This window comes from Cicer arietinum, chromosome 4 (genome assembly GCF_000331145.2).
Source record: "Cicer arietinum cultivar CDC Frontier isolate Library 1 chromosome 4, Cicar.CDCFrontier_v2.0, whole genome shotgun sequence".
Taxonomy (NCBI): Eukaryota; Viridiplantae; Streptophyta; class Magnoliopsida; order Fabales; family Fabaceae; genus Cicer; species Cicer arietinum.
The window spans coordinates 7,168,520-7,193,539 of record NC_021163.2 but is presented as its reverse complement, the minus strand read 5'-3'; the positions used below and the strand labels follow the sequence as shown (position 1 = coordinate 7,193,539).

The 25,020-nt window shown below is 32.4% G+C and overlaps 3 protein-coding genes across 3 annotated transcripts; 2 read left to right on the top strand and 1 right to left on the bottom strand.

The window, feature by feature from the left end:
• Positions 1 to 2,867: 2,867 nt before the first annotated feature.
• On the top strand, positions 2,868 to 6,419 carry LOC101506730 (phospholipase A1 PLIP2, chloroplastic). The gene is made up of 5 exons (XM_012714536.3): positions 2,868 to 3,594; positions 4,232 to 4,702; positions 4,939 to 4,998; positions 5,177 to 5,593; positions 5,716 to 6,419. Exons 1-5 carry the CDS (start codon positions 3,010 to 3,012, stop codon positions 6,289 to 6,291), a joined length of 2,109 nt encoding a protein of 702 aa, XP_012569990.1. The 5' UTR covers positions 2,868 to 3,009; the 3' UTR covers positions 6,292 to 6,419.
• Positions 6,420 to 11,399: 4,980 nt separating this feature from the next.
• Positions 11,400 to 13,894, bottom strand: LOC101506401 (uncharacterized). The gene is made up of 3 exons (XM_004495856.4): positions 13,583 to 13,894; positions 13,248 to 13,467; positions 11,400 to 11,915 (listed from the first exon to the last, which is right to left on the bottom strand). The coding sequence occupies exons 1-3, from the start codon at positions 13,771 to 13,773 to the stop codon at positions 11,700 to 11,702; spliced, it is 627 nt and encodes a 208-aa protein (XP_004495913.1). The 5' UTR covers positions 13,774 to 13,894; the 3' UTR covers positions 11,400 to 11,699.
• A 208-nt stretch (positions 13,895 to 14,102) lies between these two features.
• Positions 14,103 to 21,841, top strand: LOC101505866 (BRCT domain-containing protein At4g02110). Its single transcript, XM_004495854.4, has 10 exons — positions 14,103 to 14,361; positions 14,466 to 14,555; positions 14,635 to 14,739; positions 15,760 to 15,861; positions 15,960 to 16,044; positions 16,562 to 16,631; positions 16,796 to 16,840; positions 18,008 to 20,356; positions 20,647 to 20,863; positions 21,013 to 21,841. Exons 1-10 carry the CDS (start codon positions 14,278 to 14,280, stop codon positions 21,592 to 21,594), a joined length of 3,729 nt encoding a protein of 1,242 aa, XP_004495911.1. The 5' UTR covers positions 14,103 to 14,277; the 3' UTR covers positions 21,595 to 21,841.
• The last annotated feature ends 3,179 nt before the right edge of the window (positions 21,842 to 25,020 follow it).

Genomic DNA, 25,020 nt, shown 5'->3' with positions numbered 1-25,020 from the left:
GAATAAATTACGAGGATTTAAAATTTAAATTGGAAAAATTATCATAGAAAACACATCTATAACACATTGTCAGATTTTTCATCATAATAATAAGCATTAAATATTTAGATTTATACTAACACTAATTTAGGAGTCTATACATTGCACTAACTAAAAATGAGATCACAAACATTTGATAATTACAAATTATTTTAAATAAAATTGAATATGAAATTGTGTTTATTAATAAACATATCTCAAATAAATTCAACATAATAATTGTATTTTCACTTAGAAAATTGAAATTTCTACACCAATAGAAGGAATATCAACTTTTGTAGTAATATTTTCTTTAATTTTTATCTTTTATTTTTAGGTATCATTGATTATGGTATACTATGACTAAGTAATATTTTTATTATGGTATAATGAATAATTTTTATTTTATAATTAAAAAATAATGATGAGATTTTTATTTTATACAAATTCGCAAGAAAATCCGCCGGAAATTACCTGCGGAATTTGCTGCGAATATTTCCAATGAGAATATTCCGCAGATAAATCCTCAGGAAAATTGTGACGTTTGCTGCGGATTTATAGTCGCAAGTAAATCCGCAGGAAATGAAAACATTACCTGCCGTATTACCTGCGGAAACTGACACCGCAGATATTTTCCTAAAATAATTGTGAGCCGCAGGAAAATCCTTGGGTATTACCTGCGGATATTTATCCGCAGGAAATGCCGCAGGTAAAATGCTAATTTCTAGTAGTGTTTAATTATATATATATATATAATTTATTTATTTAATTTCATTATAATTTTAACAATACTGTAATAACTGTGTTTTTTAAGAAACTTATATTTTGGATATGACATTGAGCAACATATTCATAAAAATAATATATCAAAATGAGTGTTAATACGATATTAATTATTTTTTAATCGTATTATATTTCATTAATTTGTTTTGTATCAATTGTACTTTCTAATTAATTTATGTATTGAATAAATAAGTGTGTTATTTATTGTGAGACGTAAAACATAATATATATGAGAACTTTTTAGATTTACCTCTCTCTTAATAGTTTTTTGGATCGTTTAATAGTTTTTTGGATCGATATCTGCTCTTCGATTTCAAATACGTAGTAATAAAAAAATTATATTTGATGGTATCAAATACTATAAAATAAATTTTGCCTAATTATATCATATTTAACGATGTGATTCATAAAATAACTTTTAATTAATTTTCAATAACTTTTTTTACTTTCATGAAATCGAATCCAATGGGAGATAATTTAGGAAATACAATTACTTTTTTTTACGACTTTGATATAATTAAATAAATCAACTATTTTTTTTTGGGATGTTAAATAATTTTTTTTCTTCTTATATATAAGTCTTGAAAAAGTATTTTTTTGTGTAATCAAATATCACTTGTCCACAGTTGCAAAGACTTATAATTTTTAAGTCTTGAAAGAGTATTTTTTTGGTGCAATCAAATATCACTTGCCCACAATTGCAGAGACTTATAATTTTTGAGCCGAATAAGACAAAAACAGACAATGTATCTTATCCTCGAGTTTTAATGTTGCTATCTAATATATTTGGTTAAGCTAAAAGAGGCAAATAATCTAATTAAAATGCTATTTAGTAGATTGAAGGAAGTATTCATACTTTATTTTATATTTATATTATTTTACATATGAAGTGTAGTAATTGATTTGTCATTCAATCACAATTATGTATTACACAAATCATCTAATTTATCTCACTTGAATGATAGACATGGCAAACAAAACATTTCCATTAGTTGCGGTAAAAGAGTTTTACTAATAGGGTATGCTCACTACTTTAAGAGATATACTTTTTAAGAGTAAATGTTTGATTTTGATTCATGAGAAATTTTGACGGATTTAATTTAATTATTGAAAAAATAATTTTTTTTAATTTATAAGAAAAATAAACCAAATTAAAATAGTCTTTGAATTTTTTTGAAAGATTTGATTAATTCTATACAAACACATTTTTGATTCTTACAAAAGATAAATCGGAAAAATTTAATTTTTCTTTCAATTTAAGGAAAAATAAACTCAATGTTCTTTCATTTTTAATGAATCAAGTTGACGAATTATCAAATAAGTTAACAAAAAAAAAACTCAATTTTGTAACTGCGATTCACAAGAAGACTAATTTGATCCGATTTATTTTTTTAGGAACTAAAAGCACTTTTATTTTTCTTAATGACTAAAATGAGTCTTTAAGAATTTTTCAAAAATTAAAATAAATCTTTATTTTTTTATTTTTTATAAATAAATTAAATATCAAAATACATTAATGAAAATTCATTTATAAATGTCAATTATATTATTTAAAATACAATGTAACATCATCAAAATAAGCGTTAATTACATCATTTAGGTAATTCTAAGAAAATTAATAAATATTTTATATGTCTCAATATAAATAAAAAAAATAAAAAAATGTGTTTAATATTTGGAATCCATTGATATTATAAAATAGGATAATTTAGTAATTTACGGTTTGGTATTTGAGACAAAATCTGAAACGCTTTTACCGGCACGTCAGTTAAATGTACTCGTGTAGTTGAACTAGACTCATGACGTGGCATTCAAAGATAAAAGGTCAGAGGTTCGTAATATCAGAATTACGCGCTTTCCTACGAAATCGGCAAAACACACACACTCTCACTATCAGACACGTTGTCCACCACCTCCACGTGATCATCACCAATCTCACGCCCTCAAATCAACACGGAAACTTTCCCTCAAACGCCGTCGTTTTGTACTACCCTAGAAACTTAAACTCTTCATTAATAACAATTTTAGGTAATTACAATTCAGTCACTTCTTTTTTAGTCCTTCTTTAAATTAATTTTCTCATTCTCTCTCTCTCTTTCTCTTTTCTGTGTTTTTCCAAATCAAAAAATACCAAAACCAACTGCGTAGCGTAATAACCCCAAAATTACATCATCGTTGCGGACATTGTTGTTTTATTTTTCTTAAATAATGGAAACTATGTGTTTAAAAACAGGGATAGTTCCCTCCATCTCAATCGGTGGTTCATTAGATACACGCGCCGCCCCATCTCACGTGTCCACGGTGGCTCGTTCCGCCGCTGAGAAACAACCTTCTCAAAAATCTCTATTTTCTAGATTCTCATTCAGATACCCATTGGAATCTCTATGGCCGAAACAACGTTGTTCCACGAATACAACGTTCAGTGGATTGTCCCTCGACGACGCCGTTTTATCGGATAACAGAGATACGGCAAAAGCCGTTAGAGATGACGGCGACGAGGCGCAGAGTGGAAACTGGGTTTTGAAGATTTTGCATGTGAAGTCTGTGTGGAAAGGGGAACAAGGGAATGATGACGATGATGAAAAGGAAGGAATTGACAACGATCAAAACAATGATGATGGTGATGAGGTGTGTGATACTTGCGCGGTTGATAATGATGAAAAAGAACAGGATTTTCAATTTGATAGAGACTCGTTTTCTAAAATGCTACGAAGGGTGTCTTTGGGTGAAGCTAGATTGTATGCGCAGATGTCACATTTGGGAAGCTTGGCTTATTCTATACCTAAAATCAAGGTAACTTCATTCAGATCTTTCTTTTCATTATTTATTTTCTTTATTTAGTATTGGCAAATTTGTGAAAGTGACTGGTGTTTTTGGATTAAATTTTGAGGTCTCAGATCTATCTTGTTGTTAAGTGATCTAGATGATTTGGTTAAAACATTGATTAGTTGAAGATTTCTTGTGTTGTAATTTGTTTTGTTTATTTTTTTTCTTAGCTTGGAATCAGGGTGATTTGGAATGCTAAAGTTTGTATTATTATTATTATTTTTATTTTAACATGTTTTAAAGTGCCTCTCTTTCTGGGTTTACTTTGTGTTGGGTTATGGATAGATGTATGTATTGTTTTTAATTCGAAAACCGTTGGAACATTTTAGGTTAAACTTGACGAGACACTGTGGATGTAATCTGAATCTTTTTTTGGAAATGTCTTATACTATAATATGGAATGTTCATTGCTTATGCGAGGTGATTGATTTTCGGCTTATAGTTTTGCAACAAAAAATGTAGGGTTCTGTTTTGTATCATTTGCATGAGATTCAATTGCATTTTTTGCAATTGGAATTTGGAAACATATATTTTTTAAGTTCTGTTCTTATTATATGTTTTGAAAATATGAAACTAATTTAAATTTATGGATTCGTTAATTTAGCCAGGGAAACTCTTGAAACATTATGGTCTGCGTTTTGTAACTTCATCGCTAGAGAAAAAGGAATTGGCAGCAAAATCTGAGAAAATTCCACAGGAAGTTGAAAGTAAAGAGAAGCAAGAAGAAACAAAGGAGGCAAATAATGGCGGATATAGGATAAGTGCATCAACTGCTTATAACATTGCTGCTTCTGCAGCCTCTTATCTTCATGCTCAAACGAGGAGCATACTTCCATTCAAATCTTCAAATGCGATGGCTGGTGAAGGAAGCAATGAAAGCCTTCACAATATTAACATGATGAACACAGAGGTGGCGTCTTTGATGGCAACTACTGATTCAGTTACAGCAGTGGTTGCAGCAAAGGAGGAAGTAAAGCAGGCCGTTGCAGATGATCTGAACTCAACTCGTTCATCACCCTGCGAATGGTTCATCTGCGATGATAATCAGAGTGGTACAAGATTTTTTGTTATTCAGGTAAAATTAGTTTTTACACTTTTGCAATATAAATTATACCTGTCGGTCGCAGCTAGTAAGTTGTTTGTCAGCGCTCAAATTTGATATAATGCTATTTATTGTTGTTCCCAATATCTAATTGGGTTGTATCTAGCTTGTGATATTTTAGAGTGGATGTAGTTCACTGCCATTTTTGGATGTATGTTTTCTGATATGCTCTTTCTCTCACCCTTTCTTTTTAAAATAAATTTATGTAGGGTTCAGAGTCGTTAGCATCTTGGCAAGCAAACCTGCTTTTTGAGCCCATTAAATTTGAGGTAATTGCTGATATTGCAGATCAAAGTTTTTATATATCACCATTGTTAATGTCAAAGGGGGAAATGTTGCTGTTTATACTTATGATAAATAATTTTGAATCTCCTTTAAATCTTAATGTGTATCTAGTTAACTATATCCTGAAAATAAGCTAATGATGTACACTTTTTTTTAATCTAGGGCTTGGATATCCTTGTGCACAGAGGTATATACGAGGCTGCAAAAGGGATATATCAACAAATGTTGCCGGAAGTTCACGCCCATCTAAAATCTCGAGGTTCTCGTGCAACTTTTCGTTTCACCGGACATTCTCTTGGTGGAAGCTTGGCATTACTCGTAAATCTTATGCTCTTCATAAGACAAGAAGTACCGACCTCCTCTCTACTTCCCGTGGTAACTTTCGGTTCCCCTTCCATTATGTGTGGAGGTGACACTCTGCTAGACAAGCTGGGTCTACCACGAAGTCATGTTCAGGCAATTATAATGCACCGAGACATAGTACCACGAGCATTTTCTTGCAATTACCCTGACCATGTTGCGAAAATCTTGAAGGCTATCAATGCGAATTTTCGAAATCACCCATGTCTCAATAACCAAGTAAAGTCCTGCATATCCAAAAATGTTTATGTTTTTTCTTTATTGAACATGCCAAAAATTAATCTTTTTAAGTTAAGAAACACATTTCATATTAGCTTATGAGTTGAATTTTTTAACTGCAGAAGCTACTATATACACCAATGGGGGAACTATTGATTCTACAACCAGATGAGAAGTTTTCACCAAGCCATCATCTTCTACCACAAGGAAGTGGTCTATATCTTCTGTGTTGTCCTTTGTCAGAATCGAACGACACAGAGAAGAAGCTCCGAGCCGCGCAGTTGGTGTTCTTGAACACACCTCATCCACTGGAGATATTAAGCGATCGATCTGCATATGGATCTGGAGGAAGCATACAAAGAGATCATGACATGAACTCCTACTTAAAGACAGTGAGGAGTGTAATTCGCCAAGAACTTAATCAAATCCGAAAATCAATGAGAGACAAAAGGCGCAAAGTATGGTGGCCTCTTGTATTACCGCGGAGAGTCGACGGCATTGTTGTCGGGAGGTCTATGGTATCGGTCAATATCGGTCAACGCCAGTCACCCTTCTCTGGCATGATAAAGACAGGAAGAGAGTCCTTGAAGAGGTTCAGTAGGCTTGTTGCATCTCAACATATGCATTTGTTTGTGTTGCTTGTTTTCCCTGCTAGGATGTTAATCTTGGGTGCATATAGCTTAATTAGCCTTAGATGAATTTATAAAATGATTCATTATTTATTATTATGAGGGAGGGAAAGGGAGTGTATAAAACAAGGGCACATGGTTAGTTGAATGTTAGGTGATTCTTTATTCATTGATTTATAAATTTAAATATTTTACCATTTCTTTTGTGTTTCTCATGAATCCTGCTTGTAGAGGAATATTCCTCAACTATTAACACGTAAATTTAATCAATTACTAGTAATTTGTATTCAAGTGGTGCTTTTATTAATCCAATACTTTAATGAAAAGAGTTGGGTTCTTGGTTGGTTGAATTAGAACTACCAGAAAGTGGGAGAGATTTTTATTAGTATTTATTTATTGGTCCAGGTTGTCTCATTCAAGGAAAAGTAAAAGAAACATTGCATGTCCTTTTTTAGCAAGATATATGTGGACACCATTAAAAGTCTCACATTTTTTTGGCTACTCACCTAAAATTCTACCAAGAGAAAAGTTTTATTTATTTTTCTTACCATCCATCAATTTTTTTTGTTTGGGTCTGATAATTATCGATAATTTAAAGTTTGATATAACATAAATAAAGTGTCTTGTTAGAATTCGAACTTTAGTTTTGTACACTTCAAATATGATTCTAGTTTATCCTCAAATAAAACATAATTTGTAAAATATTATTATTGCTGAATATTAGTGTTTTTTTACAAAAATGGATTTACAAATATATATAAAACAAAAGGGATATTTTATCAGCAATGACACGTTGGGGCCAGATATGAGTAATTATGCGTTACGTTGCATATTCTAGATAGGCACGGTTTTAGCGTTTCTTGAAAAGGTGGAAGATAAAATCCTTACTTGCAAGATATATTTAGATTAAGAAAGACAATGCCAAATCATGAAAACGATAAAGATTCTGTTGTTTTACGTTGTTTAATCGATGATTCTTTTATGCACATGTTGATTCACATGTCAAACCGAGAAAGTACTCGACAAAATGGACCAGATTCTTTCGTCCACTCAACAAGTTCTAGTCTGCATAATACGGCTAGTTATTTCACTCTCAAACAAAACATTCCAATTTCCAACTTGCTTGCTCCATTGCTTATCCACTCAACAAAGAAAACTTTGTCTCTCTACGTTTGCCGGCATTACTTAGACTACGTTCCACGTACACTAAATATGATCAAATAAACCGCGTTTCCTTCTCAACCTTTATTTGAGGTGGATTGTGTCGTGTGGTTTTGCGGTATAATTAACAAAATCACATTGAGGGAAGTACTCCACCTAAAATCAATTAAAAGTAAATAATCCATTTATGACAAAACTAAATTTAGTCAATATTTTAAAAATGTTCGTTAACTTTTTTTATTTTAAAACCAAGTCTTTCGTATTTTTAAATGTCAACAACGTTTACATTATTTGAATTTATGTAAAAAAAGTGTTAAAAATGTGTACGTGGCATAGCTAACAAGGCTTATCTGACCGTTGAAGTAATGAAGATTTTCGAACCTCAAATTAAAATGTTATTTATTTATATGGTTGAATTTTTTTGCACATATATTAAAAATATAATAACTAAAATAAAAATATATCATTTTATTAAATTATTTATTTTAATTCTTAATGGATTTTTATTTATTATCAATATAAAATATAATAATATTTTAAAATTTATGTATATAATAATAATTGAAAGGTAAAAAAAAGTAATTAAAATTATATTAAAAAATGTGAACGAAATTTATTTGAGGTAATTGTTTTTTTGTTAAAATTATTGTGGAACGTAGAAAATATATCTTAAACGGTTTTTTTAAAGTTCAGTTGCCGACGTGGTTGTCTTTTAATACTAATACAATTTTCCTTTCATTTATTTATTTATAGTTAAAATATATTTTTGACTCCACAAATTTTAAAATGTAACGATTTTAACCCTTATTTTTAAAATTGATATTTTAACTCTTTAATTCAAATAGTTGATTTTTCTTAATTTTGACGCATGAACGCTGATAAAACGTTCTTTTTAATGATTACGTAGAATATATGATTCACTTTTTAATTTTTTTTGAATTTCTAATTCATTTAATTTTTTTTAAATTGGCAGCTTATTTTTTTTTTTAAAAATTGCTAACTTTTTTTAATGTTCTCACTTCATTTAAAAAAAAATACAATTGTCAAGTGTTTTATTTTATTGACAATTTTTTTAAAAAAGAATAAATTCTTCATATAATGTTAATCATTTATATTTTACTTAATATTTATTTTTGTCTTATATATTTTTTAATTCATTTTGATTATTTATATTTTGTTTTAGTCATTTATTTTTTACTTAATGATCATTTCAATCTTATATCTTTCGTAAAATTATACAAATTTATCATTTTATTAAGGACTAAAATCAATATTACGTAAAAGATAAATAATGAAAATAAGTAAAAAGACTTAATTGTAATTTTAATCCACTTATTTTTACTAGTTCACGAAATTGATCCATCTATTTTAGAAATCGATAATTTTGGTCTCTACATGTGATTTTTTAACTAAAAAACCGTGACATGACATGTTGTAAAGAGCATGTCATATGATGCTAGAATGATTAACATCCATAAAATTCGAATAAAATACTATACAAAATTAACTTTCAACTTTAGAAAATTTTCATATTTATAATTTAATTAATGACATATAAATAATTAATGCATCTAGATGATTATATATCATAAAAATGTATTCCACGTTATTTAAAATATTTCAAGTTATAATTTTTTAGTTAAAAAATTTGAGAGATGGACAAAAAATGTCACTTTTAAAATAGAGAGACCAATTTTATAAATTGATAAAAATAGAGAAACTAAAAATGCAATTAAATCAAATAAAAAAAAATAAAGGACACAAATTAATATTAGATAAAAAATAAATAACCAAAATTATATTATAGTTAAATTAAAAAAAATGAAATGACAATATTAAAAAAATGAGTTAACAATAAATAAATAAATGAATTGACAATTTATTTTTTTTAAATAAAACAAATAAGCTGTATATTTTTCGTAATCATATATAAAAAATTATAAACCGAGTCAAAAAGAGAGCCAACCATTTATAAAAGAGTCGAAAATTAAAGAACTAAAATTTCAATTTTCAAACTAGAGATATCAAAATCGCAAAAATCTTAAAATTAAATTTAAAAGATGAAAAGTGTATTATAGCCTTTATTTACCTATCTAAACAAGCTTAGAAAAATGAATCGAATTCGAACTCTCAGAAGATCGAGATCGAATAGTTAGATGATCAATTTCCCTGAATAGATAATTTAATTTAATGATGATGCCTCGCTGCCTAAGAACATTCTACATGGTGCGCTTTGCAACATTTTTTTTCTTTCTACTTTCGATCGATTGATGGGTCACTATATTATTGCTTGGGTTGTCAAGATTCAAAATATCGATGGTTTATTGGTTGCAGTCCAAAGCTGACTGTAGAAATCGTTCATATTCACAATCATATATACTAAGATGCCTTTAAACATGGTCTTATGTTAAATGTGTCACATCAATGTTGGTTCGCTATCGGATTTTCGTTCAGCCGGTAAGAAATTAGGCCGGAGAAATAGAGCAAACAGAGTCGGAGTTTGGCCAATTGTTTTGAGGAATCAACTAATCAAAGTAGTAAGTGACTAATATTAATATTATTATTGTTATTATTAAGTATACAAAATAGGTACACATTTCAATTCAATAATTGCATCCACTTAAAGTACCGCTGTCTTGGACAATTATTTTAAGATACCACCACACCCACACTTAGATTATGTGCATGCTGTCCACAAGGTTCATGTACAATTGGAACTCTCTGGAGAAAGATTGAGCCAGCCTATGTATGGACAGTGCTCACGTGGGCCAATGGGGGTGCTAGTTGTAGAGGTTTGATTCAAAGTGAATAGTTAGAAAGCTTGGTTTTATGGCATCTCCCAAATTTTGGGGTGGCAAAGCGTATGAAGCAGTGAGTTGGGTTTTTTTTGGAAGGGATTATCCCTGGCTTAAAGCTTATGTTTTTCAGTAGATTAGAGGTTTGTTAGGATTCAGAGATTGTTGTGAATTGTCTCGAGGATAAAATAGGCCTTAATGTCAGCTTCACACTGTTTTATGGATTTTTAACCCAAAGAGTTGCAAAATGTAATCCTTCACAATACAAAAAAGAAATGGACAGAACTTGCATGTAGTTCTATAAGTACTCATCATACTGTTTTCCAATTAAAACACGAGGATTGCTCTCCTCTAATTCTACCAGTAGCAAACTTCCGAGCGTGTTTTTTATCTGCCAATATCCTACCAGAAACAAACTTCCAGTAATGGTTTTCGCTAGTTTTGAGCATATTAAGGTGCTGGGACAGAATTTCCCTTATAACATAACAATCGACTACTTTCACAGTCAACTCCTAAAAGCATGTCCAACCACAACTGATTTTTAGTTCTCAAATTTTTTTAAGTAGGCCAACCCAAGCCATGTCACAATTAGGAACATATACTACTATTTATTCTAATTCTAATGGTATTTCAAATAAATACTAACAATGGACCCATTTTTCAGATTTTTCCCCCACTTTTCAGATAAGAACATGTTCTGAATTTTACCTAAACTCAGTACACGTAAATAGCCTATTTGAGTAGAATCGAGATCTCATGGACAGAAAAAACTGTTCCCTACCTTCAATACTCTCTTCCAACGGTTCGATCCTGATGTTTCACTTCCATCAGACCAATACATCCACTCCAAAAGATGCCTTTTGTGACGGCAGTAGACATAGTCTTCCACTACAACAAAAGGGCAACACAGTAGCATTCGGAAAAAAGTGATGAAAGAATGCGTTGTAGAATCATTGTTTTGAATGCTTAAAAGAGTGTTCCAAAACGAGGACCGCTGAAAAATCCAAGTTGAGAGTTGAGTTGATTATTCTAGTGTGTCCAATTTCACAGCAATTCTAATCACAGTTTTAGACCCATTGCTGCACCTTTGAATGGGACACACTTGTCGATCACCGTTAAGTTTATTCTCCGTGTTAGCTTTTTATTAGAGAATAGTATTACCAATACCTAAGTAATAATTGTATAAATGTTTTATCCAAAAGAAAACCAGAGAGTAGCACATTGAGTAAAAGCAAGTAGGTAGCTTATATAATTTATACCATAATGTTTGTTACCTCTGACTACAGAAAGGTACAGAGACTTCTTATTTTATTCATGTCAATTAAGGTGATTACATTATGTTTGCACGGCAAGACACAAGATACTCTCGGTAAACCAACACCGTGTAATGCTTTGCTAGTACATTTCACAAATTGCACATACATTCTATACTTCTTCTACATGGCAAGAACTAAGTAATTTGTAGACAAAGGGAATACAAGGTGCTCAACCATCTCTATAAAATGGGAGGCAAAAACTGAATCAGAGATCAATTTTACCTGCCAAATACCAAGAGTGTATCGCAAGACTTCCAAATGACATGATATTGGCAAGGGAAGATAATCCATGAATCATACCAAACTTCTTGTTCATCGCTGCAAGCTTTGGGTTTTTCTTTGCAACTTCAACATTTTTTGACCACCCAACTTCCTCTCCGATGCTATTCTCTCTCTCCACTTTATGCCTTTGTTTCATCAACTGTATCGGATCAACTAAATGGTTACATTATTTACAAACAATAAAAATGAGCAGACTCTATTGGTGGTTCAACAACATAAAATGTTGTCATGATTAAACTGGAGATATGATTAAGGCTATGTTTGAATTAAAATTTGCAAACTTATGTTGGATTAAACCTCGTTTTGCAAAAATAAGTTCGGCAAAAAACGAGTTTGTTGAAACGTGATTTATGGTTGGGTAATTTTTACTCAAACATATATTTGACAAAATGAAATTTGCTAGATGATAGTAATCAAAAGTACTTCTACATGTATAATTACCGAAAAGATTATGAGTATTATTAGAACATAACATAGTATAACCGGTATATAGAAAATGGTAAGCGAAATTTCCCAAATGACAAACAAAAAAAGCATCAGCCCTGTTCGTTTGGGCCCCCCAATGTTTGAAGCCCAACTTGGTTTAGCTAACAAGCTCATTTAATAAATGAAACAAAAAGTCAAATTCAATTTAGTGTGAAAATGTAATTTTGCTCCTAAACGGTTGTTGTCAATGTTGAAGATGAACAATGCTGATGTTAGATGCACTAAGACTGTTACATCAGTGCTGCTGTTAGTGACAGATGCCAAGAAGAAGAGTTCAATTATGCAAATAAATAATTTTTTTTGACAGAATCCAGAGAAGGGATCAAGCTTATAAGAGATCTCAACCACTCAAGGCTTTAGATTTTTAGTGAATATCTAAATTTGAAAGTGCACGAGATCGAAGATAAGAGTTTGGAAAATTGATCTTGGTCTTTGCTAGAGCCTAGAATCAGATAACACAAGTTAAAGTTAAACTCCATCACTAATGAAAACATTTAGTGAATGCAATTCCTTGGAAAATTCAATTTCATCCCTCTGATTACCAACTACATTTTTAAGCCTTACTTGATTTGTTTGCAAAAATAATATACAAACATGCTTATAGAATTTTGACATGGCACAATGACATGTCTGCAATCGATTTTGTCTTCCCTCCAAACAGAAAGGTACCACATTGCACCACTGTAGAATCCAAACATATTCTACATATGTCTAAAAGCAGTTTTTAACTTATTTTCATAAGCTACACATAATAGCTTAACAGCTTATATATAGAGATTATGCACGGCTTTTCTCTTCTGTCGCCAAAGCTACTTTATATTATATATATGAACACTCTTATTTGATCTGCTTAACCAAACTCAACCTAAATTACATGAATATTTGAGGGGCGCATTCTAACAAGTGTAAAAAACTAAAAATATAATAACCTCATAAAAATAGTGAATATTGGAATTGTTGGGAGAAAAAAGAGAAGAAAAATCACCTCAATGGTCATCGGCGTAAAGACGAATAAATTAGCAAGATTGAAAGCAAGGGAAGAAAGCAAGAAGCCAAGTTGGTATTTTTCAGTTGTGGATGAAGTTTTCCACGGGTGAAGGTAACCAAAGGAAGCCACTGCAACGGCGATACAAACACCAACCATTGAAAAATAAGCCGGAAACATCTTGCTCTGCAAATTACCAAACTGATGCCTAGGCAAATTCCTAAATGATCACAAACATCGACACATCAATTAGTAATAATAATTACAGATTGAGCGAACATATAAACATAATTAGGGGATGTTAATTGAGAAAATAAAACAAAGAAAGTGCATACTTAAACATAATGATCCCACCGATAAATGTTACCCATAGAGCCGCGCCGAAAGCGATGGAGAAACCGAGGAGGTGAGCTAGTTTGAGGTAGGTTGAGATAGCGGTTGATTTTGATCCGAATGTCTCCGGTGAGAATATAACTCCGACGGCTAAGAAGACCACCGCCGTTATTATCGGAGCGGCTCTACCCATTGATACTGAGTGGTTCTGCTTCTGTCAAAGGAGTGGTTAGGTGGTTGAAGTGTTGAAGCAAGCAAAGCAAAATGCTTTTTTTGTTAATTACTCAGTTGTTTCTATCTACCAAACCATCAAATGCATAACCGGTTTTCTGTTGACTTTCTTTTTTCTAGAATGTTCGGCCCAACTTCAATTAAATTGGGCCTGGCCTAGGCCCATGTAGTTTTAGATTTTATTCTCCCGCCACTAAAATTAAAGCTGTTGTACAAAAAAAAAAAGCGGAATTTGTTTTTTTTTTTTTCTCCCCCCCGCCACTAAAATTAAAGCTGTTGTACAAAAAAAAAAAGCGGAATAATAATTAAAAAAAATTAAAACCCTTCCTTCACCGCTTAAAACTGCACTTGTTACCATTTGAAGTCTTCCTGAAGAAGATCATTCAAAAAAAGAGGTCTTACTTAAGAAGTTTGTTTTGTATTTGTTTGTTACTGGAATTCACAAATTCAATTTTGTTCTTCTCAAATGATGGAAACGAGTAACTCACCGCGAGTGTTTCGCGGTGTTCATTTTGTTCTATTTGGTTTTAATCCACTCACTGAAAGCAAGGTTTTATCTCTTTTCCGTTTTTGTTTTCGATCTGGTAGGTTTTTCTTGTTTATTTAGTTAATTTGATTCATTTCTGTTTTTTTTTTTTTTTTTGTGGTATATAGATACGATTCAAGCTTGTAAATGGTGGTGGAATTGATGCGGGGAAGTACAGTGGGAATTGCACTCATGTTATTGTTGATAACATTACTTATGTGAGTTCAATTTCCCTATTTCTTTGTTCCTTTTTCCTTTACATTGACTTGAAGAGAGTGAACTGTGTGTTGTGTATAGGACGATCCTGTTTGTGTTGCTGCAAGAAATGATGGAAAGAAGGTGGTTACTGCATTATGGGTTGAACACCGTGCTGATATTGGAACGTGTGTTAATATTAACTCGGTCTGTTTCTTCTCTCTTTCTTTCTCTCCGTTGCTGTTTTTGTTGGAATGCATTTAGGTGGTTTCATTAGTAATGTAGATTAGATATTTATCAAATAGTGAATATTTTACTCAGACTATGTAGCATTAGTTGCATGGTATATGTGTCTCGGTTCTATATAAGCTTATGAGGAGATCAATGAGATGCAACACATAGGATTCCATTTGAGAATAACTATAGGACTAGTAATTGATAGTGAACATTGGGCTTTAAAATGGGATTTGTATTCCCTGCATTCGTGCAGTCTTGTATTTACTGACTTGGATTGTCGTATCGTATCAATCTCCGTTCTATCTCGGACTTGATGTATGTAAATCAGAATGTAGGCCTTCTGATTTTGAATCGACAATGATATCGCATGACTGCGTCATGTATGTGATTCTCTGATAGCATCCAACTGAAATGCTGAAAAGTGGATAAAAAGTATTGTGTAGATGAGAATCTTGAGTTGGATAAATCAGCCAGTGAGTAAAAATGATAAGGTTAGGAATGAATGTATTTGGCACATAAAGACTTAATGAGAACAGTGGAACAAATGAAAGGTATTATAATTAAAAGAGGAAAGAAAAACCCACGAAAACCTATGGTAGAGAAAATTCTTCACTCTAAATGAATTATTGTTGGAGGTTTAGTTTTAGAATGGCGTCGTTTGGTTCTTGAAGCCAACAAAATTAGATGGATAGGATTGGTTAGTAATTAGTAGTAGTACTACTATACGTTTTTGCACTCTTAACATTCCACATAAAAAAGGTTAGATATGATATGGTTGAAGTTATTCAGACTTAGATGATTTATGTATCAAAACATAAGTCATGATATAAATAATTTTTTTTCACATTCAGTGTTGAGAAATTTCTTGAACTTCTACAAGTCATTCTTAGAACTAGTAGCAGATTTTCTTCATGTGTTTCTTTGACTTTGTTGGATGAATTTTTGGAAGTGTTACCTTCTAAGTGGGTTAATTTTGTATTCCTTTTCTAGATTATGTACAGACCGCTTAAAGATTTAGATGGAATTCCGGGTGCAAAAAATTTGACTGTCTGCTTGACTGGCTATCTACGCCAGGATCGGGATGACATTATGGTAATCATCTTTTATACTTTATCATATTGACTTCGTCCAGGAGCTTATACACATTGTGATGTATCGGTACTTGACTTCACCATAATTTATTTCTTTAGACAATGGTTGAGCTGATGGGTGCACAGTTTTCTAAGCCGTTGGTGGCAACCAAGGTTACTCATCTTGTATGCTACAAATTTGAAGGTTTGTTCATCTTTGTTCTGTATAGATTATTGAAGTTTTCTAAGCTGTTGATGGCAAACAAGGATACTGCTTTGTTCATGTAATTTCTTTGACTTATAGATTGATGATGGAGTAAACCACCAATTTCGTCCCCGAATTTACACATTCTCTCCTACTTTCTTCCTTAAGTAAATGAAAATAATTAGGAGTTTGTATCATTTTATTTTATATTCCTAATATTTTATTAGTCCCAATGTTGTCATCCTTACTCCAATATATTGGCAAAAGTCACAAGACGATAGGGACTAACAGAAAAGACGTGACAAAACGTGAGGGCCTAATGGGATGAATATAAAAAATGTTAGTGATTACTTATCATTTTCATTAACTTTGAGAGATGAAGTAGGAGAGGCATAATTTGAAGGACAAAATTTGTGGTTTATCCATTATTGATGTATACAAATATATCTTCATTTCTTTTGAATTCCTCTCAAAATTTGACCGTCAATATCAACATTTATTTATTTTTGCCATATAGGGGAGAAGTACGAGCTTGCCAAGAGATTGGCCACAATAAAGCTAGTTAATCATCATTGGTTGGAAGATTGGTATGTATGTCTTCTTTTGTTTTTGTCACTTGGAATTATGAGGCTTATCACTTTGCATGGTTATAGATGAAATCTCATGAGTTTATAAGCTCTTACAAGTGGCCGGTTCAAATTACAACATTTTTCTTTGTTTTCTAAATCTAACTTGATGTTTATTTCTTCAGCTTAAAGAATTGGAAGATTCTTCCTGAAGAAAAATATTTCAAGAGGTTAGGCATTGTACCGTGTTAAAGTTAACTGTCATTTACAATATGGTTTTATCACATTGTAGCATGCTATAAAACTGTTGCATTTCACTTATAATGGTCATAGAGGTTGAATGAGAAGGAATTTTCTTCTCTGCTTGCATATTTATCATGTACACTCCTGTATATGGAAACTGTTAACAATTTGTTGTGTTAAAGGACGAACTTGATAATGATTGCAGCAAATAATCTTATGACATGATATTTTAGCTTAGGTTTAAATATAATTTTGATGTTTTATCTTCTACTTAATATTCGTTTTGGTTCTTTACCTTTTTTTTTTAATTAACTTTCATCTTTTATATTTTATAATTGAAGTATTTTAGTTCTTATCACAATCACAACAAAAACTATAACAACATTTGGTCATTGAAGTCCTTCTAACAATTGCTAATATGTATCCACTATGATATTCTTTCAAAAGAGCATCTATTTAACCTATTAATAGGTTTGCACTTGAAAAAACTCTTCTTGCATGCTTTGAAACAAATGTAAACCTTTTGAAAAGAATGACATTTATTAGAAACAACTTATCCAAAATTAGACCTCAACAATTCATGACAATAATCATACCGTTGTTTGAAAGGGTATGATTAAAAGGACTAACATTCATCATTTATAAAAGATAAAGGACAAAAATGAATTAAAAAAAAAAGGATCAAAACGAATATTTTGTAAAAAATAAAGGACCTCAATTATATTTAAGCCTTTAGCTTAATTGAGTGGAATATATGATTATAAGATGACATTTGCTTTGACCAACATAATAATGTCAGGATGCATCAAGTATAATGCATTGTGTGTTTAACCACTCGTATTCTTCAAGATTCCAAACCTTCAAGGTGTTACTGATTTATTCGCTTGTAATGATCATTGTCATTTTAAAAGATGTGGGAAATTTATAAAGATGCACTTTAAACTGACTGATTTTAAGGCATTTGAATGAATTAATGCAACAGGCCTATAATATGAAAATTGAAAATACAGATGATATCTCTGTTTGAAAGCTTTAAGATGTGATGCAATCATTCTTTTTGCTAACATGTCATAATGATTACATGTTTATTTCCCTTAGCTTTTCCATGTTATCCATTTCAACTAATTACTCAACTTTTATTCATTCTCAAACAGTGGTTTTGAACTGGAGATGATGGAGGAAGAGGCTAAGGATTCCGAGGAAGAGGTTGAGGATTCCAAGCTGGAGCAATGCAGGGGAAGGAATAGAAGCAAAAGTCCCCTCGGTTCGAAATTTGGTACAGCTTTGACTCATGGAATGTCAAAATCTTTAAGAGAGGAGGCATCAAATGCCATCTCAGATTCTACTGGTCCACAGGTTTTGCCAAACACCAATAAGGGTAAAGACTCAACTACTACACCAAATAAGGACAATTCTGATCAAGATATAGACTTGCATAATATTGGTGACTCAAAAATAAGCCGCCAGGTTCCTGAAGCTTCTTGGCATTCTACATCGCGTCAGCCACCTGAATCATATGTTAAGACCATTGGGTCTAAAAATGCTGATTTTCCGAAGACATCTGGCTTCCAGGATCTTGGCCTTACTGAAAATACAAATTCACCGGTTCAAGGACCCAATCTGCATGATGACACTTTGGAGACCAAGAAGTTAAGTTGCTCGAGATCAACTTCTGCAAGTGCGGAAAGACTTGCCTGTTCAGATGAAAAGCTTGGTGCTACAAGTTACTCTAGGAAGAATCTAAAGGGATTTAACTTTTCGAGGGTATTAGACGAATGTAAAGACAGAGAAGGCAACAACCTTGAATCCTCTTCCACTAAGGCAGAAAAGGAAAGTGAGGGAATCAAATCTGCCTGTGTTGAAGGATCTGGGAAAGAAACTGGTGTTATTCAAAAGGGTCATAAAAATAATTTATTGCCTCAAAAGAGGACAAAAGAAGCTGCTTCTACCAAATTAAAATCAAGGAAAACTGCTGCTAATGCAAAATTGTCTATTGAAAGGACACCACTAGCAAATGGTAAATCTCAAGGATTAAAAGCGCCATCTGTGGTTGATGAGCCACCTGTGTCTGATGGATATCTTTCAGTTGACAAAGATGGTATAAATAGCTCAAACACTTACTTGATTTCTAAATCTGCAGCTTCTACCTCCAACTCACTGGCATTTGATAAGCCTGTCTCAAGAAATACAGAGTCTGCTCAATGTGATAATGCTTATCAGAATTCAGCACAAAGGGCTGTTCAGAGCTTAAGTAAGACTAAAATTAGTGGTGAGGCTGATATAACAGGTTTTGGAATGGGAAAAGGTGATAATGAAGCAAAGCAACTTAATGTCACTACAAATCTTGGTTGTTCATCACCAGGAAAGAAGTCAAAGAATGAAGGATCTACTGGTCTTGATAATTTAGATTTATGCAATGAAGAAAGCAATAAACTGATTAGAAAATCACCCCGTAAGAAGTCAGTTGCCAAGAGAACTTTGGGTTCTAGACCCAGAAAAGGTGTTACTACTAAACTGAAAAGTTCAGTTTGCTTGAATAAAACTGCTCAGCAAGATGAAGGTGTAAGTTCTTCCAGTGGAAGCCAAGAGATAGAAATTTCTGGCGCTAAAAAGCATCAGTCATCACCCCAAATCCTTGATGTTAATAAATTGATGGAGCAAGAAATGGTTAGTGAATGTGCAGAAGATGCTGGTGGCAAAACTAATATTTTGGATGACGAGACAGAGGCTCCAGATGACAAATGTGAGTATAAGTTGGGAATGGCTCCTGATGAAGAATTGGTTAATATTTCCAAAAAAGTAGACACCTCAACAGAAGAGAACTTGGAAGAAATTGACCATTTAAAAAAATGTGAAGAAGCAATGCCTCCTAAAAAAGTCACAAATGAAACTGGAAAACAGAAACTACGTTCACTGTTAGACTCAACCTCAAAGTTAAAAGTAAAGCATCAAGCAAAAAAACATCCTGCAAGTAGAACCAAGAAGACCACAGTTACAAAGAAATTAGTGAAATCTGAAGTGGCAGTATCTGAGGAGAAGATTGATAATGTGACAAGGGATGAGGCAGGGATAAATATCCTGAAAGAAATGTCTGTACCTTCTGATATAAGTGAGAACTCAAATGTACCAAGAAATAAGTCACAAAATTTTATTGAAGAGGAAAAGGAGAACAGACCAAATGAAAGAGAGCAAGGTTCAGTGGAGGGAAGAAGTGTTGTAAATCGAACTACTAAATCTAGTGTTACGCTAGCAAATATCACGTCTAAGAAAATGAAGCACAATCCATCTATATCAGGATTTAATGCAAAAGTAAAAACTGAAGCCACATGTTTTATATTAAGTGGGCATCGCCTACAGAGAAAGGAGTTTCAACAAGTAATCAAGCGTTTGAAAGGAAGGGTTTGCCGCGATTCTCATCAGTGGTCATATCATGCGACACACTTCATATCCCCGGACCCAATAAGGAGGACAGAGAAATTTTTTGCTGCTACTGCATCAGGAAGGTAAGGAAAAGCAGGCATGTTGAAAAAAATTATGTGCGTATTGCCAACTGTGTTTCAAACATGGATAAACTAGGAAGCCGTAACCTTACATGTGTCTGTTTTAGGTGGGAGGGAAATATCTTACTTTGAGAACAGGAATGCAATTCATTTATCAACCTCTATATCTTTCTTATCATATTCCCTATAAGTGCTTTAAAAAGGAAAAATAGTCAGCTGCCTTCCAGCAATGTAATTTGGCTTTCTTTAATGCATGCATATAAATAGTCTAACTAATCTCAGGTCGAATGCAGGTGGATTCTTAAAACTGATTTCTTAACTGACAGTAGCGAGGCAGGAAAGTTCATGCCAGAGGAGCCTTATGAGTGGCACAAGAATGGTCTCAGTGAGGATGGTGCCATCAATATGGAAGCTCCAAGAAAGTGGCGGCTGGTGAAAGAAAGAACAGGTCATGGTGCCTTTTATGGGATGCGTATTGTTGTATATGGTGATTGTTTTGCCCCACCTTTGGTATGTTTTCCTTTGAAGTTTATTTCGTATGTTCTTTTCACCTTCATATTGGAATGGGTTTTCCGTTTGATGATGATGCATTTTGTCTTTCAAATACTAGTATTGATGAGTTTTCTGTTTGTTTCTTATACAACTTAATTGTGTCACAGGATACTCTAAAGCGCGTGGTAAAAGCTGGAGATGGAACAATATTAGCAACATCTCCACCTTATACCCGCTTTCTTGATACTGGGGTCGACTATGCCATAGTTAGCCCTGGTATGCCACGTGTTGATTTGTGGGTCCAAGAGTTCTTAAAACATGAGATACCTTGTGTTGTAGCAGACTACTTGGTCGAGTATGTCTGCAAGCCTGGGTTCTCCCTTGAAAGACATGTATTGTATGGCACTCATGCTTGGGCAGATAAGTCATTTGCAAAACTTCTAAGTAAGGCAGAGGAGATTATTGAGGTGGTCATTCCTGCTCCTGCTGAGGATTGCAATGATGGTGATGATGATGTAGCTTGCCGGGTATGTAGATCCCGGGAAAGAGGAGATGTTATGCTCATTTGTGGTGATGAAAGTGGTTCCGTTGGCTGTGGAATGGGTACCCATATCGATTGCTGCGATCCTCCGCTCACAGCTGTTCCTGAGGAGGATTGGTTCTGCCCAAAATGCATTAACACCCAAAAATGCTCAAAAAATCCCAATAAAAGGAAAAAGGGAGCATTATCTTCATCAAAGACCAAGTGATTTTGCCTACCTGGTGGGTTTACTCGAGCTGTTCTTAGATAGCTGTCATAATAATTATGTAAAAATCCTTTAATATTAACGAACTAATGTTGATTTACATGTTTGGGCAACACTTAATGGACTCTGATAAAATAGCATATGAATTTGTAAAGCTCTATCAAGTTAAATGCTTATGACATGACAAGAAAATAATTCATTTTCGAAATATGTAATCCTTTTCTCAATGAAAGATTGTGTTTTGTTATTATTCTTCTTTGCTCAGTTATATGTAAAAAATTAAATTTGGTTTATGCAACATAGCGAAATACGAGTATTTCAAAGGTTCATGAATCTCTGTATGCTGTGCTACTGGTAAATGATGTAGTGATCATGTCAAATATTCCCATGTCATGTGCACAAATGGTTATGGTTACTTTGAGTGATTATCGTCTTAGTAGACGATGGAAAGAATATTGTCAAAAAAAGTTTATGCAGAGTCAATGACTCCATCAATTATAGATAATTGTTGTCCCATGTATAATATTTATATATGTGAAATACAATGTGTCCATATTTGTAAAATAGATTTATTTTTTATGATTGGCCCTTTGCTACTAGAGGGGTACGAATGACGTATTAGAACACGTGGTTTACAGATTCCAAAATTAGTTTCTTAAGAAAGTTATTTATTCACTAATTTAGATCAAATAGTTAAATCCTAAAGATTAAGGGAGAGAATGTAATAATATATCTGTTTTTTAAATTGATTAAATATTAAAACTCATTCTTGAGTGGTCCATAGGTTATGAAAGTTTGGTTGTTGAATGTTCTTCAATGATCATTATATTGGTGAGAGTGATTTTAATTTCTTGATGGTAGAATCCAATATATAAATAGTATTTGGTTCATAAATTTACTTTCATTCATAAAAAGTGCATACATATTGTAAAAAGAAAGAGTTTGGAAGAACATTTATTGATCTTGTTTGTTCTTTTGCTATATGGAGCGAAGGATAATTGATAATTATTTTGCATAACACTGTCTACACAAATTATCACTTAACAACTACAATTTTATCAATCAAAATTGATGTAACACACTGTTTAGGAAGATTTTTACTTGATAACTTAATTTCAGTTATCAATTGAATTGTCACGTAAGTATTGCATTTCTCCAATATCAAAATTCAGCATTAAAATACATAGGTGGAGAAAAAAAATTTAGACATTTTAAAAATTGAGGGACCAAAATTGTGAATGAGATCAAATAAATGAAAAAAAAATGAATTAAGTCTATAAATTACAAATTATATTTTAACATAAAATTTACTATGTTCAACAAAATATGAGGTAATTTAGCTGATTTACTTAATGAAATTGGTTTTGACTAAAAAAACACAATATGAGATGTGTGGAAAAAGATGAAAAATGTGTGGAAGTGTTAAAAATGGCAAAATTTGATGTCACTGAGGTGTATTTAAAAGATAAAGGGGTATGCTTATCGTTAGCCATGAAACAGGCAATAGAGTTAATTTTTCAATAATGCTATCCATGTTTATTTTGGGCCATAGCCTGATGTTATAGACCCTTGCACTAATATCTTGACCAAATACAGTGGGCAATAAACCCAGTCATCAATCAGACAAGTTCTAACATCTTTTGTGTCCAAATTGTTACACCGCACAATATTTTATTTTTATCAGATATCTATATGCATATTTTACTTCATTATGTTTGTAACAATAAACCATCTTGGTAATTTTTTTAATATATTCTAAAATAATTTAATATATCAATAAAATTTCTTAAAATTAAGATTATCTTATAAAGGTAGATTTTGGGTTCGGCCTCCCGCTGATATGTTTAAAAGTAATTTTGATGCGGGATTTGTTAATGATTATATATAAATTGGTATGTGTTTTCGTAATGAATATGGTGATTTTATCAAAGCCAAAAATTACATTTACAAACCAAAGCTTGAAGTTAGAGAGGTAGACATATGGGACTTAGCATGTCTATTGCATGGATAAAGGAGTTGAATATTACTAATATCGTATTCAAACTCGACTCAAAATTAGTAGTAGGCAGATCAATAAATTCAAATTTTATCTATCTTATTTTAATTTTATAATTTATAATTGCATTGTTGAGATTGTATATTTTTGTCAAAACTCATTGATTTAGTTCATCATGAGACAAACTAATGTAATAGCACATTTATTAACTAAAGCAGTTGCATATACCGTTAATTGTCATATTTTTTATATTATGACTTTTTACTCATTACATTTTAAATGATATGGTATATTATTATTTCTTAAAAAAATAAATATGCATTGCAAGTTGCAAGTTGCTCATCAAGATCCTACTAGATGGAATATGAATTGGCTGGCTCCAATTCATTGATTATTGTCATACCCGTTATTAGCTTGACTTGGATTCAAGTCCAATAGCCATTACCATTTGGAAAAAACTAGGTCAATGTTTTATTTTATTTTATTGACTTTGTTAGATAATATTATTATATATTAGTAGTAAGGGTATTTTAGACAATTCTAGACAATTCTATTCTTTTATATATATACTCATTGTAACCCTATTAACGGTGGTTTTGGTTCATTCTATGTTATGAAACCTTAGAGTGGTTGTTTCTCTTCTTCCTCTTGCTTCCTCTTTTCTTTGTTAACATGGTATCTAGAGCCTATTTCGATCCTGATCCCGCCTCTATTCCGCTGTCGAGTTCCCAACAATTAGGGAATATAATTATAGTTTCTCTTTTCTAACATTCCAATATTCAGTGAGATTTTTTCGTTAAACCGTGTCCCAATTCCGCTTTACCCTTTCTTTGTAGCTTTTCGTTTATTTTCAGTAGATCATCAAAAAAAAAAAAAATTTATTAGGGTTCTATAAAACTTTCCACAAGCCATTAGGGTTTGACGCTCTAACCAACCGAGCTAAAAAGAACAATGGGTGGTAAAGTTTACTTTGAGAATCATTATTATTTGCATGGTTATTGGGGGATTTTGATTGATCGTTATGAAGAGATGATTGAGAATTATCATCCTGGGATCTACCGTAGAGAAGAGAGACTATTTTGATAGAAAAGGCAACCACCAAAAGAGAAAAGAGAAGAGTAACCCTGTTCCCGATTTTGTTAAATCAGTCTCACAAAAACATCGATTGCGCATTCGTTAACCGTTGGATTTGGCTGCTTTTTGGACAGAAGGTTCACAACATTCAGGTCTTCGACTTCAACGGTCGGATCGGTAACACGACGTCTGTAGGAGGAGAAATCGTGCTCGCACAGCACCAGGTTATCCCTAATTTATTTTGTCTCAGTGATTGTGTTTGTCTCATTATTTGTATGGCTTTGAGAGAAGGTTTGGAGGTTCATTGTGTTGTTTTGAAAAATGGGTTTTGTGTTAATTTGTATGTTGGGACTTCTTTG

Excerpts from the sequence above, each read along its gene's own strand:
- LOC101506730 (XM_012714536.3), top strand. The coding sequence starts at position 3,010 with ATGGAAACTATGTGTTTAAAAACAGGGATAGTTCCCTCCATCTCAATC. Across the intron at positions 3,595-4,231 it reads ATTCTATACCTAAAATCAAG|CCAGGGAAACTCTTGAAACA; the intron begins GTAACTTCATTC and ends TCGTTAATTTAG. Across the intron at positions 4,999-5,176 it reads TTGAGCCCATTAAATTTGAG|GGCTTGGATATCCTTGTGCA; the intron begins GTAATTGCTGAT and ends TTTTTAATCTAG.
- LOC101505866 (XM_004495854.4), top strand. The coding sequence starts at position 14,278 with ATGATGGAAACGAGTAACTCACCGCGAGTGTTTCGCGGTGTTCATTTT. Across the intron at positions 14,556-14,634 it reads TTGTTGATAACATTACTTAT|GACGATCCTGTTTGTGTTGC; the intron begins GTGAGTTCAATT and ends TGTTGTGTATAG. Across the intron at positions 20,864-21,012 it reads ATTGTTTTGCCCCACCTTTG|GATACTCTAAAGCGCGTGGT; the intron begins GTATGTTTTCCT and ends ATTGTGTCACAG.
- LOC101506401 (XM_004495856.4), bottom strand. The coding sequence starts at position 13,773 with ATGGGTAGAGCCGCTCCGATAATAACGGCGGTGGTCTTCTTAGCCGTC. Across the intron at positions 13,468-13,582 it reads GGTGGGATCATTATGTTTAA|GAATTTGCCTAGGCATCAGT; the intron begins GTATGCACTTTC and ends GTGATCATTTAG. Across the intron at positions 11,916-13,247 it reads TTACGCCGATGACCATTGAG|TTGATGAAACAAAGGCATAA; the intron begins GTGATTTTTCTT and ends GATCCGATACAG.